Source organism: Gymnodraco acuticeps, unplaced genomic scaffold (genome assembly GCF_902827175.1).
Source record: "Gymnodraco acuticeps unplaced genomic scaffold, fGymAcu1.1, whole genome shotgun sequence".
Taxonomy (NCBI): Eukaryota; Metazoa; Chordata; class Actinopteri; order Perciformes; family Bathydraconidae; genus Gymnodraco; species Gymnodraco acuticeps.
In genome coordinates this window covers 144016-159910 of record NW_022990152.1, presented here as the reverse complement: position 1 = coordinate 159910, position 15895 = coordinate 144016, and the positions used below count along the sequence as shown (strand labels likewise).

At 39.4% G+C, this 15895-nt stretch overlaps 1 protein-coding gene across 1 annotated transcript; it reads left to right on the top strand.

Annotated features, from left to right (window-relative positions):
* Window positions 1-736: 736 nt before the first annotated feature.
* On the top strand, window positions 737-15602 carry si:ch211-132g1.1 (T-cell surface antigen CD2). The gene is made up of 9 exons (XM_034217237.1): window positions 737-754; window positions 3229-3310; window positions 11259-11558; window positions 11811-11884; window positions 12507-12693; window positions 12801-12869; window positions 13916-13993; window positions 14164-14393; window positions 14712-15602. Exons 2-9 carry the CDS (start codon window positions 3229-3231, stop codon window positions 14799-14801), a joined length of 1110 nt encoding a protein of 369 aa, XP_034073128.1. The 5' UTR covers window positions 737-754; the 3' UTR covers window positions 14802-15602.
* The last annotated feature ends 293 nt before the right edge of the window (window positions 15603-15895 follow it).

The following is a 15895-nucleotide window of genomic DNA, read 5'->3' as shown; positions in this document are numbered from 1 at the left end:
GTCATATTACAGGAGAAAGGAAATACAGAAAAGCTGCAGTCGCAGGAAAGACGGCCGGCAAAAATCACCGACTGTGTGAACGTGAACATTAATAGAATATCACCTCCATCTTCAGAGCAATCTGACTATTATAACATTAGCGTTAAGAAAGCTTACTTAAATATCTGCCACAACATAAGTAACCGGATCAGAGTAATATTAAGTACAGTCCGCGGCATATCACTTCATAATGTATCATATATTTTCTTATCTGAGTCAGCTGAGCCGTATCAGGCCGTGCAACACTCTCAGTGTCACATACTGTATGCAGAAGTATTATGTTAAGCAACACATTAAGTTGACGAAACACTCGAGACAAATGTAATTAAAGTCAGATCGTGTTTTAGACGGGGCAGTGATATCATACACCTGTTAAAGTACGCATTCAAACTTTATTTGTGCCACACAGCTATGTGGCTTTTATCCTGGATAAAGTGTTTAAGTCATGGATGTTCAAAGTTTAACTTCTTCATTTTTGACTAGTATTAAAGTTCACTTTTCATTCAGGAAGTATGACGCTGCGCTGTCAGTACGCTTCTCCATGTTTGTGATTGGTCGAATGCTCCAGATACCACCCCTTTCATGTGAACGCGCACCTAACTAGATAGGACACGGCTGGCTTGAGCGATCCACTTGATAACCAGCGTCGTAGTACAGTTTAGCGAGAGCGCGTATGTTTTGGATTAGGCCAACCGGCTAACTCAAACATATCCAGGTTAGTGAAGAAGACATTCACATGCTTTAAGTGTTAATAAGCGAGAGTAGGTCATATTTTATTTGCTATACCTGGTTACACAGTGTCATAAACTAACTTAATACACCTGAATGAGAGCAATGAGGGTTCTTCAAGGTCCGAATCTGAAAGGATATAGGAAGGGAGTGGCACAATCAATCAATCAATCAATCAATGTTTATTTATATAGCCCAATATCACAAATGTTACATTTGTCTCAGTGGACTTTACAGTTTGTACAAAATATCAGTATGACAATATGATACCCTCTGTCCTTAGACCCTCACATCGTACAAGGAAAAACTTCCAGAGAAAACCCACAGTTTAAAGGGAAAAATGGGAGAAACCTCAGGGAGAGCAACAGAGGAGGGATCCCTCTCCCAGGACGGACAGACGTGCAATAGATGCCGTGTGTAAATTGAAAAGATAATACATTTGCAACATAGGTAGTCCAAATGTTTGGAAATGCATGTGTGTATAATAGGAAAATGAATCCACGAGGATATCCATCCAGGACCTATGATCCAGGACCACAGCCACGACTCAAGATCCAGGACAGAGGAGCGCAGGATCATCCATGACTCCGGATCCCGGCGTATACAGACACCAAAAAGAAAGACATTTGGGGAAGCTGGGTTAATCGGAACATGAGAGTACACAGGTATAGACAGAGAGAAGGAAGAAGTAAGATGTCCCCCGACAAACTAAGCCTATATCAGCAAAACTAGGGGCTGACTCTAATCCGCCCTAACTATAAGCTTTATCAAAAAGGAAGGTCTTAAGCGCACTCTTAAAAACGGATAGGGTGTCTGCCGCCCGAACACAAACTGGAAGCTGATTCCACAAATGTGGAGCTTGATAAGAAAAGGCTCTGGCTCCCATTGTACTTTTAGAGACTCTAGGAACAACCAACAACCCTGCATTCTTGGAACGCAATGCCCTAGTAGGACAGTAGGGTATAATGAGTTCTTTGAGGTAAGATGGCGCCTGCCCATTAAGGGCTTTGTAGGCGAGAAGAAGAATTTTAAATTATATCCTGTGTTCTATAGGGAGCCAGTGTAAGGCAGCCAGAACAGGAGTAATGTGGTCCCTTTTCCTAACTCTGGTTAGTACACGAGCTGCAGCATTTTCACAAGGATGTGAAACTTGATTATTAGGCATCTCTACTTCTCAGAAGTCACTCCTGGTCTGAGTAACAAACAGCTTCAGTGAATTTCTGCTTTCTTTCGTACGAACTGAAGCAACAGTAGAGTAAATCAAGTTTAAAATGGTACATGTTTTTCCTGTGTTGTACTGCTGAAGTGTGTATTCATCCGCAGCTGAAAGTAGTCCCTAACAAAAGTACTTATTTCTCCTGTTTGACCTACTTTAATATCTTATGAACGAATAACAGTTCACCTTTTTAGAATGTTTTCGTCTAAAATGTCCCTTTTTCCCAAGAGTTTCCTAACATTTACTCGATCCAAAAGCTACCTTTACCTTTCTAAAGAATGACTGAAACCAGCCCTGTGAAATGCAGAGAAATGTTTAGCTCAGAGATGGTGTTTGTGATATGAAACCACAACAACCTGTTTCCCCTGCAGCAACACAAAGAAACGAGGGCACGCCAGCTCTACCAAATATCTACCTCACTTACCTTAAAGTGAAAGATTTCAAGTCAACACAAACATTTCTATTAATAAACTAATTGCACAAACATATAAGTACAAATGTGTGTTGCTGCTAGCAATTTGTACCGAGATGTCTTCACTTTATCAGCTGAGTAACAAAGCAACCTTAAATAACCCATTCTCGCTCATAATCTATCATTTATTTCCTGTTATTGTGGACTTTGTCCCACTTTGGGTTTGTTAGCAATGTTGTTACGTCTCCCTGACCTTTCAAAAATCTCTTTGACACAACACCTGCGCATCTGTATTTAAAAGCAATTTAAAAAACTGAGCATTGTTCCTCTAGAAGTGACATTAGTCTGCTTTACAGCCCTATACAATATATCTCATTTTAGACACTCCTAACTCTACAAACTCTTTGATTATATAAATGAATAGAATTATGTAAATATCTTTTAATGAGTGAGGATAGTTGTGATTTAAAAAAGGCAGTTTACAGGTTAATAATGCCAGTTTTTAAGCTGGTAAAGAACTTCCTCAACACAAAAGGAGTTTCCAACTGGAGTGACAGAGTGTTTAAACAGGTCAGCTAAAATGTATATTTAGTGGTTTTCATTTTCGATTTAATGTATATTGTAATCTTTAACTACAATTACACGTGTTTGCTCTGAATATGACGCTACGTTTCTTCTTTGACTATGAAATGTCACAATGAGGGCCTCTTGGATCACTTCCTTTAGAAACCATGAACACACACACACACACACACACACATAAAGGTGGGTATCTCACTGCTGTGACAGGAAATAACCTTGATAATGGAAAGCGGCTGTTTCTCTGTCTCAGATGATGATGAAGATGGCGATGAAGATGTCTGCTGCCTCCGTCTCTCTGCTCCTGCTCTGCTGCTACGCCTTCTCCTCCACAGGTAACTAATTAACAATTACCTCATTTCTAATAGGCTTAAAGTTAAAACATGGGTCTTTTGGAGGATTCTCTTCTGGACATCTGTCTCGTTACCTTCTTATTCCTGCTATAGTTTGATCGTGCTGCATTGTTTTATACTTCCTAATGTGCTTCACAAAAAAAACCTTAACAAATTCACTAAACTAGATCCAAACTAAAGGGTACATTTTCTACTTTTCTAAGTCAGTACGTATGAAGTTTATAGATTTCTTTGGCACAAATTGTACCTCTTAATACGTTTATTCAGCTGTAGCTAAAGCAGTGGTTCTCAAACTTTTTCTGTCAGGCCCCCCCTTTGGAGAAAAAAAAAAGTCGGGCCCCCCTAACACAAATAGTCAGGCTCAGTAGCTCAGGTAGCTTGACGTTTCATAGAGGGTGCTCAAACATTTAGGGTTTCCCATTAATGTACCGGTCGCTACAGTGGAATTTTCTACTGCAACATTCCCCACGCATATACACAGTGTACCCGCGACTGTTACAATGAAGGCTCGATAATCAGCTTAGCAGGGGTAAAGTGCTATTTTTATAGGTGGTGTGTGGACCTCACATAGGGGGGTCCGGGGGCAAGCTCCCCCGGGAAGATTTCATTTTTAAATATTGAAGTTAAATGCATCAATCTGGTGCCCTTTGAGAGCAAAATGAAGAGATCTATGGATACATCTCTCAACACGTAATAATACTGTACTGCATCATATTATTTTCGAATCAATAATTTTAAAAATTATGATTTTTTTTTTTTTTTTTAATCTTTTTTTTTTTAACCATTTTTCCTCCTGGTCTCTCGCGCCCCCCCCTGGCATGCCTCTGCGCCCCCACTTTGAGAACCACTGAGCTAAAGGCACTGACATTGAATGACGTGAAATCAATGAAATGAAATACTAAGGATTATTTAATAATTGGTTAATTTACTGATTCTTCCCTTAAAAGAAGAATGAAAATAGTGAAAAATGTCCATCCTAGTTAATCAAATGTTAAAGGAATTTGTTTAAATTAGTTGCTTTTATCATTAAAAACTCACCTGTTCACCTTTGACCCCTAACCCATCACCGTCCCCCTGCTTCCACTCCTACTGCTATTTATCTAATTGTTTTATTTTATTATCTGCCCCTTTTGTTTGTTTGTTCACCATGTAAAGCGGCCTTGGGTCCCTTGAAAGGCGCTATACAAATGTCATCTATTATTATTATTCATCATTATTGTCAGACGTATACCTTACAGCAACTCAGTTCATTTAAACATTTGAATAATAGGAAATGTCCATATTTGAGAGGCTAAAAACTGCATTTTCTCACATTTTTGCATGAAGATTAGCTGAGCATGTAATGGATTAAATGTTCTGTTGGTAGATGAATCAATGCAGATCATATAGTACACACATCCTTTACTCTAGTAGAAGTACAGATACTCGTGTTTAAAAATATTCTGGTGAAAGTAGAAGTACTGACTAAACTTCTTTGCTCAAGTTAAAGTAAAGAGGCTTTGAAGTGTACTTCAGTAAAAAGTACCCATAACTAGCTGTTTTAAAGAGTACCTGACCTCCCTTTATATGAATAGAACAATAATGTCATTGTTAGCTAATGAATGTTTCCATGCTGAACAACGGCAACATGACAACGTTTCCATTGGTCCCTCTTCTTTAGAGAAGACCAGGAAATGATGGATCCACGGATCGTGTTCAAATCAATAGGCACGCAATGACTCTAAAGAATAATGATCACGCATCAAACACACATTCAGACTAAAGGAACCAGCTGTTTGGGAAATGAGAGAAGTAGAAAGTACAGGTATTTGAGTTCAACATGTAAGAAGTAGAAAGTACAGGTATTTGGGTTCAACATGTAAGAAGTAGAAAGTACAGGTATTTGAGTTCAACATGTAAGACAGGGGTGGCCAACCAGTCAGAGGTTAAGAGCCACATTTTTTCTATGTTACTGCAAAGAGCCACATCAAACACACAGTCACTGATACCGCTTGTTTCCGTTTTTTGTTTTCTGGAGACAAGATTTCAACCACGTCACTGATGCGTTTTTGTGGCATTGGGATATATATTTTTTAAATCCTCTGGAGCAGAGAGAGGAGCTGTGGATTATTGTTATTGATTAATGCATCAGTGTTTCTTAGGGTCAAAAACACTAAACTCACAACTTAAAATGAAAGCGTTTAGTTTATTTAATAAAAGAGCACATGTTCAATGTGAAAAGTGACAGTAGTTATAGATTATTTGCAATTTGGTGCTATATATATATTTAAAAATAAAATTATATATATATTTTTTTTAAAACACCTATAATATCAGGGGGGGAGGCGGGGCTCTGTTGGCGGGGCGCAGCGCCCCTCCAAGACAATGGTAGGGGAAACACTGGATAATGTTTAATCAACGATAGGTTTCCCCCCCTCAAAGGTGATTGGTTCACTGCATCGCAGGTATTATTGTGATTGGCTCTTGGGCCACATCAAAATTATACGCGCTGTCATCCTCTCATACTGACACCACACATACACAACATACATAACACGGGACGAAAGTAACGGAGCGATTTTATCCGAGCCCAAACAACTTTGACCGGCCAAATTACGTTAGAATTATCAGCATTCAATACTTAACAGACCTACTAAATATCAGGTTTAACTGTCAGGAGTAGTGTTGTCACGATCCAACATTTTGGTTTCGATACCAAGTCAAGAATTGCGATTCCGATTATTTTTCGATACTTTTCTTAAAAAAAGGGAAACAGTCTTAAATGTAATTATTGTGCTTTATTTCACACCAGAACCATAACCATAACACAACTTTTTAAACAATGAAAACAATAAATAAAATAAATGACAAGAATTCGTATTAAATAAAATTAATACATGTCTCACAGACAGGCCTCGTGGTGTCCGTAGGCTTGCCCTCACTGTCAGAGATATAGCTCAAATACTTCCAAATTTCGCTTCTGGCGTCTTTTTTGTCAACAAGCCGAGGCGCAGCGGCAGTTGCACTCCCACTTGCAACCATGCTTCTCGTTTTCTCACATGCTCTGGCAGCTAGCGCATGCACGAGAGAGGGGAGGCACTTAGAGCGTGCTTGAGAGGGGAGGGACTTAGAGCGTGCTTGAGAGGGGCGGGACTGCAGGCACGGCTGCAGTGCAGGGAGTGGAAGCAGAGCGTTGAACACACACGGCTCTTATTAAAACGGCGCTTTCTCACCGGAGTACTTTCCCCCGTCATTCTTAAAGTACCGATACTAATGAAACGGAGGAATCGTAACGTTTTTAACGGCAGGGTATCGCGGTACCTTTCAAGTATCGGTACACCGTGCAACACTAGTCAGGAGTCAGTGTCTCTCCCCCAAATTCACACATATAAAATTCGATATGAACTGAAGAGCCGCATGAAACTAGGCAAAGAGCCGCATGCGGCTCGAGAGCCGCGGGTTGGCCACCCCTGATGTAAGAAGTAGAAAGTACAGGTATTTGGGTTCAACATGTAAGAAGTAGAAAGTACAGGTATTTGAGTTCAACATGTAAGAAGTAGAAAGTACAGGTATTTGAGTTCAACATGTAAGAAGTATAAAGTACAGGTATTTGGGTTCAACATGTAAGAAGTAGAAAGTACAGGTATTTGAGTTCAACATGTAAGAAGTATAAAGTACAGGTATTTGAGTTCAACATGTAAGAAGTAGAAAGTACAGGTATTTGAGTTCAACATGTAAGAAGTAGAAAGTTCAGGTATTTGGGTTCAACATGTAAGAAGTAGAAAGTACAGGTATTTGGGTTCAACATGTAAGAAGTAGAAAGTACAGGTATTTGTGTTCAACATGTAAGAAGTAGAAAGTACAGGTATTTGAGTTCAACATGTAAGAAGTAGAAAGTACAGGTATTTGAGTTCAACATGTAAGAAGTAGAAAGTACAGGTATTTGAGTTCAACATGTAAGAAGTAGAAAGTACAGGTATTTGGGTTCAACATGTAAGAAGTAGAAAGTACAGGTATTTGAGTTCAACATGTAAGAAGTAGAAAGTACAGGTATTTGGGTTCAACATGTAAGAAGTAGAAAGTACAGGTATTTGTGTTCAACATGTAAGAAGTAGAAAGTACAGGTATTTGAGTTCAACATGTAAGAAGTAGAAAGTACAGGTATTTGTGTTCAACATGTAAGAAGTAGAAAGTACAGGTATTTGGGTTCAACATGTAAGAAGTAGAAAAGTACAGGTATTTGGGTTCAACATGTAAGAAGTAGAAAGTACAGGTATTTGGGTTCAACATGTAAGAAGTAGAAAGTACAGGTATTTGTGTTCAACATGTAAGAAGTAGAAAGTACAGGTATTTGGGTTCAACATGTAAGAAGTAGAAAGTACAGGTATTTGAGTTCAACATGTAAGAAGTAGAAAGTACAGGTATTTGTGTTCAACATGTAAGAAGTAGAAAGTACAGGTATTTGGGTTCAACATGTAAGAAGTAGAAAGTACAGGTATTTGGGTTCAACATGTAAGAAGTAGAAAGTACAGGTATTTGAGTTCAACATGTAAGAAGTAGAAAGTACAGGTATTTGAGTTCAACATGTAAGAAGTAGAAAGTACAGGTATTTGGGTTCAACATGTAAGAAGTAGAAAGTACAGGTATTTGAGTTCAACATGTGAGAAGTAGAAAGTACAGGTATTTGGGTTCAACATGTAAGAAGTAGAAAGTACAGGTATTTGAGTTCAACATGTAAGAAGTAGAAAGTACAGGTATTTGAGTTCAACATGTAAGAAGTAGAAAGTACAGGTATTTGAGTTCAACATGTAAGAAGTAGAAAGTACAGGTGTTTGGGTTCAACATGTAAGAAGTCAAAGTAAAAAGTCGTCGTGGAGTAAAGTACTGATACCAGAAAAATGTACTTAAGTACAGTAACAAAGTATTTGTACTCCACTACTTCCCACCTCTGAACACAGGTTGCTCTGCATGCATACGTCTGGATGTGCACTGACTTCACCTGTTAGATAATAATTATCTCTATCTGTAGCTGTGGTGTGTTTTGATTGCGAGTTGAAACTTCTGACAGAAGTATATCAGGTAGACAAAAGAAGCGGCGTCGCAGCAGATGTGGTCGCGACGGCCTGAACGAGGTTACAGAGGAAACAGGAAGCAGAGCGAGGCGCGCTTCAGTGCGACAAAGAAATAAAATACGACTTATCAGCTGAGTGTATAGGGGAAGAGTACAGGAACATAATGGGGGTAAAATGACGTCAGTGCTGCCTTTTTTATTATAAAACGTTTAGGGTTTTTCCATTCAAACACATTGAAATTTAGAGAGCGTAAAAAAACGCGTTCAAATTCAATAGATTCTCAGCTAAGCAAACGATTTAATAGATCATTTTAAAGCACTTTGAGCTGATGCACATGATTTGGATTGGAGGATTTTATCGGTATGCATTTTTTAAATGTCAAAAAGTCAAATGCTGGTGTTGTGCAGTTTCACATTTGCAGCCTAGGTGTGAAGTTGTGGTGTGAAGCCTACATGCTTCCTGTGGTTTGAGAAAAAGGAAGGTAATTTAAAAAAACACCGTTCCCTACTCCTCTTCAATTACTTATGCTATCACAGCTTTGACATCTGTTTCATATAGCCAGTGTATAGTCAGATTTGATAATAGTTGTACTTTTCTGTCCGTCACAACTGGAGCACAACAAGAGGCTCAACATCACACCTACATAAAAATAAATAAACGTTGGTGTTCCACTTTGAGATATGAAGTCATTTCCATTTCAACACTGCATCATTTAACTTGCTCTGAGTTTGATGGAAAAACAACAATATGTAACCTTTCTCATTCAGCTTTGGATGATTGCAGACTGTTAGATTTTATCTTCAGATGTACTTTGACAGAGAAGGGGGACCATGTGATTCTTTAAAGACCCCCCATGCCCTTTTTCTGTATTCTCCTGTGTTTCTGGGTAAACTTTCCAACGGTAATGCTGATGTTATTACATTACATGTCACTTGTTAGACGCTTTTATCCAAAGCGACTTACATACTCAATACTGTGGGCAATCCCCAGGAGCAATTATGGGTGAAGTGTCTTACGGCCCGTCCACACAGCCGCGTGCGTTGACGCTTGCCGGCGGGCGTGTCTGACACTCGACCAACAACCAATCACATGAATCTCCCGCCCCAGACACACAAGCACGCGGTTTGATTGGCTAGAGCTTGTACTGGCATATGATTCGATTGGCTGACGCCTCCGTCGAGGCATTGCTCAACTTTTGAAGCGAGCAACGCCAGCAACGCTCCACGTCGCTTCCCAAAATGCAGTTCGGCTAAAAGTGACGTCACCCCATTCAAAGTGAATGGGCAGAAGCGTTGGAAGCTTCAACGCACGCCGTAACGGCCCGTCCACACAGCGGCGTGCGTTGAAGCTTCCAACGCTTCTGCCCATTCACTTTGAATGGGGTGACGTCACTTTTAGCCGAACTGCATTTTGGGAAGCGACGCGGAGCATTGCTGGCGTTGCTCGCTTCAAAAGTTGAGCAATGTTCAACTTTTGACGCCTCGGCAGAAGCGTCAGCCAATCGAATCATATGCCAGTACAAGCTCTAGCCAATCAAACCGCTGCTTCAAACGCCACTCAAACCCACTGCGCCACACACCTCCCATGTTATGCCGTTTTCGCTCGAACACTTTTATAGGAAAAGACTTAAGTCACTCGTCATCACTTTCTTACCTAACCAAAGTTGATTTAATCCAAAAATCTGAACTCTGATGAATGATTTTATTCATTTGGAGGATTTTTGGGGGGGTTAAAACATGATGACAGTAGAAGTTCAACTCTAAAAACATCAATTGAAGCTTCAAATGTAGAAATGAAATGACATTCGGTTTTGACTCCAAACTCCAATAATGCGATTTCTAAAGAAGGCACTAAACCACCAATACGTTATTTAAAGGAAAATATTAATGTTTGAACTTATTAGATGAGGATGACTCATGAAACCATTTCCTGTGGGTAGCCTTCACAGAAAATGAAACCCTATCAAAGCGACATTGCAAATAAAGAGTTCAAGCCCATTTCTACACCCCTTTAATACAGAAAATGTATTATTTTGAATATAAAACAATACAGTATAATATATATTTAAGTTCATGCAAGTGAAGTTTAAGCAGACGTTATATTAGAGCGTGTGTTTTGCTGTGCGTGGCTTCCTGGCAGATTGCGGTCTGCTCAGAGACGACAGGATATAAATCACACGTATGAGGCAGAGTTTCATTTCATATGCTACGGTTTCACATGTAATGGTTTGTGTGAAATGTGCAGGAGGATGAGGAACACGCAGGTTCGAAAATAATGAAGATAAAGGCTTTGACACGTATTTTTTGAAGAATGGTAGACGTTTCTAGGTGAGCTTCAAAAAGGAGCTTCATTACTGCTCACACACGATGTTGTGGTTGAAGTTTAATCCACATTTGACTCCACTTCAATGTTCAAAAAGCTCTTTATTTCTCTCATACTGCCTGCCTCTTTTCACCCTCTGTCTGAAACCATAGCCCAGTCTGCTCTGATTGGTTAGCTGGCCAGCTCTGTTGTGATTGTACAATCGCTTAGAGATGTCCCGCCCCTTAGCCTATCACGTACAATGTGTTGGAGCGCAACAGAAGCGTCCAATGGAGGCGTTTCAGGCAGGTGACATTCACAGAAATCCCGCACACTACAGGAGAGGGAGAACCCAGGAAGCATTGGCCTCTTTAATATGGGAGATAATAAGCTGCTTGTACAATAAATAGCCTACATATTTCTGTTGCATTTAAACCCTTCAGCCACCAGAAGTCCTAAGTGAGGCTTTTGAAAAGATCAGAATCCCAGAATGCTGCATTTGAGTCATCATGTGATTGATTGAAGCATTTTACACATCTGCTTCTTTGTGTTTCCTCACCTTTCTTTCCGTCCCAAAGATTCCCAGGATACGTGTGACATATACGCTGCGACGGGCGACAACGTCAATGTGCCTCTGGGGCCGAACCACACACTGAACGACTTAGAGCGCTTGAAATGGACGTACAACAACGATCTGATTATATTTAATTGGATTAACAAAAAAATGGTCCAAGGGAAAAAGGAAGACATTCATGAAAACGGATCCTTGTGGCTGAAGAGTGTGACGGTGAGCAACAACGGGGCGTACAAGCCTGTGGTTCATACAGCTGGAAATAAAATTGGAAAGGAATTGAAAACCACAAGTTTATGTGTATTGGGTGAGTAATAACCACATGTATTTAAGTGTTTCTTGATAAACTGGATGTGTCAAAACAACCACCAACTGTTTAAAATGTGTATTATTTATCCAAAGTGTACTCTTAAAGTGAAAGAAAACATCATTTGGTTTCATTTCCTATCATATGTTCAGTTCACTACATCTTATCTCAATGTTTCTGGGAATGCAAAGTGGGGTTTTTTTTAATCCAAAAAGGCTTTATCCTGATGTTTGTTCTGATTCATCTCCTCAGACCGCGTCCCGAAGCCTTCAGTGAGCGTTGAATGTAAAAAAAACTCCGTCATATTTACCTGCAAATTCTCTAAGGTAAGAACAACATTACCATAATTATACTTAAAGGTGGGGTAGGTAAGTTTGAGAAAGCGGCTCGAGATACACTTGTTATATTCCATGGAATGCTCTTAACATCCCGATAGCAATGAATATCTGAAGTGCTTTGACAAAAAATCCATAAAGAAATGTCATCTGTGGAAGCCGTAGCGCGATGGCCTACCTGCCTGTCAGCCTTCCATCTGTGCACAAACTCATCTCGTGCCCTCATTGGTCATGTGCGCGTTCGTGTGTGTTGGAGGAGGGGCTCTGTGAGGAAGTGGCAGATCTTTTCCGGCTGTGTATTTTCAAATTCTAGCGCACTCGAGCTGGCTTCTCCAAAATTACCTACCCCACCTACTTAATGTCAGCTGATGGATTTTTGCAGAGACCCACCTCTTATTACCCCAGACAAAGACCATCTTATCTGAAATGTGGTTTGCATTTCATCTATTCTTTTCTTTTCTATTCTATTCAAAATTATTTGTATTTTATTTTTGAGCTCTTCAAATTGCCAGTAGGACTTGTTGTCTTGTCTCCAGATGAACTTGCCTTCCAGTTTCACCTGAAGCTCCAGATGTTCTCTAATCTCTCCGTTTCTCCACATGTGTCTACCCAGCATTCCAGTGACACGGTGGAGTGGCTAAACAACGACAAGGTGGAGGCAAAGTACAAAGGTGAATGGAAAGTGACTAAAGAAGCCAAACAGATGCAGTCAGACTCCTTCAGGTGCAGCGTCTCCACCCGACTCGGCGTGATGAAGAGCGACGCTGTGACGCAGAACTGCGACAAGGGCGAGAAGAGCTGTGAGTATCAAACACATCGGACTCACTCTCAGGAGTATTTAGAAACACGTTTCAGCCAGTTCTCACCCAGTTTCCACTTCTCAATGTGTTTCTCTTTCTCCCTCAAGTTTGGATGGGGCAAATACATATATTAGGAACAAATATTTATATCTGGATTATCGTGGCCTGTGGAGGAGGTACGTGTTTTTATCAGACTATATATACTAATACATCTTTACTACATATACTAATACATCTTTTTACCAGACTACATATACTAATACATCTTTACTACATATACTAAAACATATTTTTACCAGACTACATATACTAATACATCTTTACTACATATACTAATACATCTTTTACCAAACTACATATACTAATACATCTTTACTACATATACTAATACATCTTTTTACCAAACTACATATACTAATACATCTTTACTACATATACTAATACATCTTTTTACCAAACTACATATACTAATACATCTTTACTACATATACTAATACATCTTTTTACCAAACTACATATACTAATACATCTTTACTACATATACTAATACATCTTTACTACATATACTAATACATCTTTTTACCAAACTACATATACTAATACATCTTTACTACATATACTAATACATCTTTTTACCAAACTACATATACTGATACATCTTTACTACATATACTAATACATCTTTACTACATATACTAATACATCTTTTTACCAAACTACATATACTAATACATCTTTTTACCAAACTACATATACTAATACATCTTTACTACATATACTAATACATCTTTACTACATATACTAAAACATATTTTTCTCAGACTACATATACTAATACATCTTTTTACCAAACTACATATACTAATACATCTTTACTACATATACTAATACATATTTTTACCAGACTACATATACTAATACATCTTTACTACATATACTAATACATCTTTTTACCAGACTACATATACTAATACATCTTTACTACATATACTAATACATCTTTACTACATATACTAATACATCTTTTTACCAGACTACATATACTAAAACATCTTTTTGCCAGGCGTTTTATACCAATATACTTTATGTACTAATATGTGTTTTTATCAGACTTTATATACTGAAATATCCCATGGAAATAAGTGGAACAAAAGAAAGCCACTGTAACTCCACCGACACTTCTGATGGAAAGCATTATATTAATATTACATTATCCCCTCAGGACTTGTCCTGTTGCTGATAATCCTGGTGATCATTTGCTGCGTCTGCACCAAATGGAAGAACCGCAGGCGACGGCAAGGTGGGTTTCTTACCATTTGTATTATGTTTGTATTTGTATAGGTTAGTATATTATAGTATATTCTAATTTATTCTGTATATTTTTATATTGTGAACTCTGTAAACACACATTGTTCTATTTTTAATTATCTATGTCTTTAAATATAAACACTCACATTTTTCACTCAACAGAGATGCGTTTGGAGTGGACCAAAAAAGATCTGCATAACCATCAACATGCACAGACTCCCCCCCACGACCATCCTCTTCTTCCTCCTCCTCATCATCATCCTCCTCCTCAGCAACAGCAGCAGCCGGCGGGACACACGGGGCCCCGGAAGCATCGCTCCAAACGAGACCCCCAGCAGAAACCCAGAGTCCCTGAAGGACATCCGGAGCCCAGCCCCCGCAGAGCCGCTCAGGTGGGGGAGGGGTGTGTGTGTGTGTGTGTGTGTGTGTGTGTGTGTGTGTGTGTGTGTGTGTGTGTGTGTGTGTGCGTGTGTGTGTGTGTGTGTGTGTGTGTGTGTGTGTGTGTGTGTGTGTGTGTGTGTGTGTGTGTGTCACCATGATGGTTCATTTAACAGCTATCCCCATGACTTACTAACGTTTTAGACCTGATGCCAGACAGCAGCAGCAGACAGAACAGTTTGTGGCTGGGGTGACGGGGGTCTTTGTAGATGTGTCCTCAACACCGTGTGTGAACATCAGAATCTGTTCAAGTCCTCTCTTTTCTTCCTCAGGTGCCCAGACCAGCTGAGGCAGTGGATGAAGAGCAGCCTCCTCCTCTTCCTCAGCCCCGGAAGAAAGGTCCCAGAGCTCAGAGGGTGTGACATCACTCCTCTTCTACAGAGGTGTATCAGGGCCGTGTCGATCATGGAAATGAACATTATTCTAAAGATTCAAATGACCTTTTTCCAAAATTAAAACGGTCATTTTACAGGAAACTGACAATTTTGCGAGAAAAACACTTTGATATTCTCTGTGAATAAAATCAGACATTTTCAGATAAAGAAACGTTAAAGTGTAAAAGTTGTGGGATTTCGTCCAGAATCCACCGGTGGCCACGCGTCAGAATAATCAATGAGAAAAAGTTAATTTTCCACATATTTTTGGTACATTTGTGACTCTCTTTTTAAAATATATTTGTAATGAATACTCCACTTCTGAGAGGTGTACCTCTAAAAGTTACCTGCTGGCTCTGTCACTTGTTGTTTACCTATTATGCCAGACAGACAAGTAAATATAGAAAATATTTGTATTTTAAGTGCCAGATAATATCACTGCAGTATTTTTATATATATTTTGTCAAAACTCTTGAATACAGTTCTTTATTTATGTGTCTGTAAATTGATTAATAAAATAAATCTGGGCGGCATAGAAATCACAGACGGCTAATATGTCAACTTTAATTATGAAGGATTGCTTATCGAGCAGGGTTGACTTGATCTTAACAATGTAAATACAGTAATGTCCTCCATGTGTTTATATGCAGAAAAGGAACCATACCATATGTTTTATTTATCTGTGAAACCACCATGCAATGTCAGAAGCATATATTTTATACTCTGCTTTTTAATGTACAAATGTTGATTTAAACCGGATGCAAAATAAATGGTGTCAATTCAATCCAGGAAGATATGAGCGCGGTTAAATGATGTCGTCATTTTCACCTCTGCGTCTTCGTGCAGCGTTTTCAGGCTGTGTGTGTGTGTGTGTGTGTGTGTGTGTGTGTGTGTGTGTGTGTGTGTGTGTGTGTGTGTGTGTGTGTGTGTGTGTGTGAGACCCTCCACTCCAAAGCCAAGAGCTAACCCCAGAGAAGAGTCCCCTATGTCAGCTGGTGCTGAGGCTAGCTGCGCCCTCTCAGAGCCACTCTGACCAGTCTCTCAGCAACACTGCTCTCCAAACACCAATCACAGTCAAACGC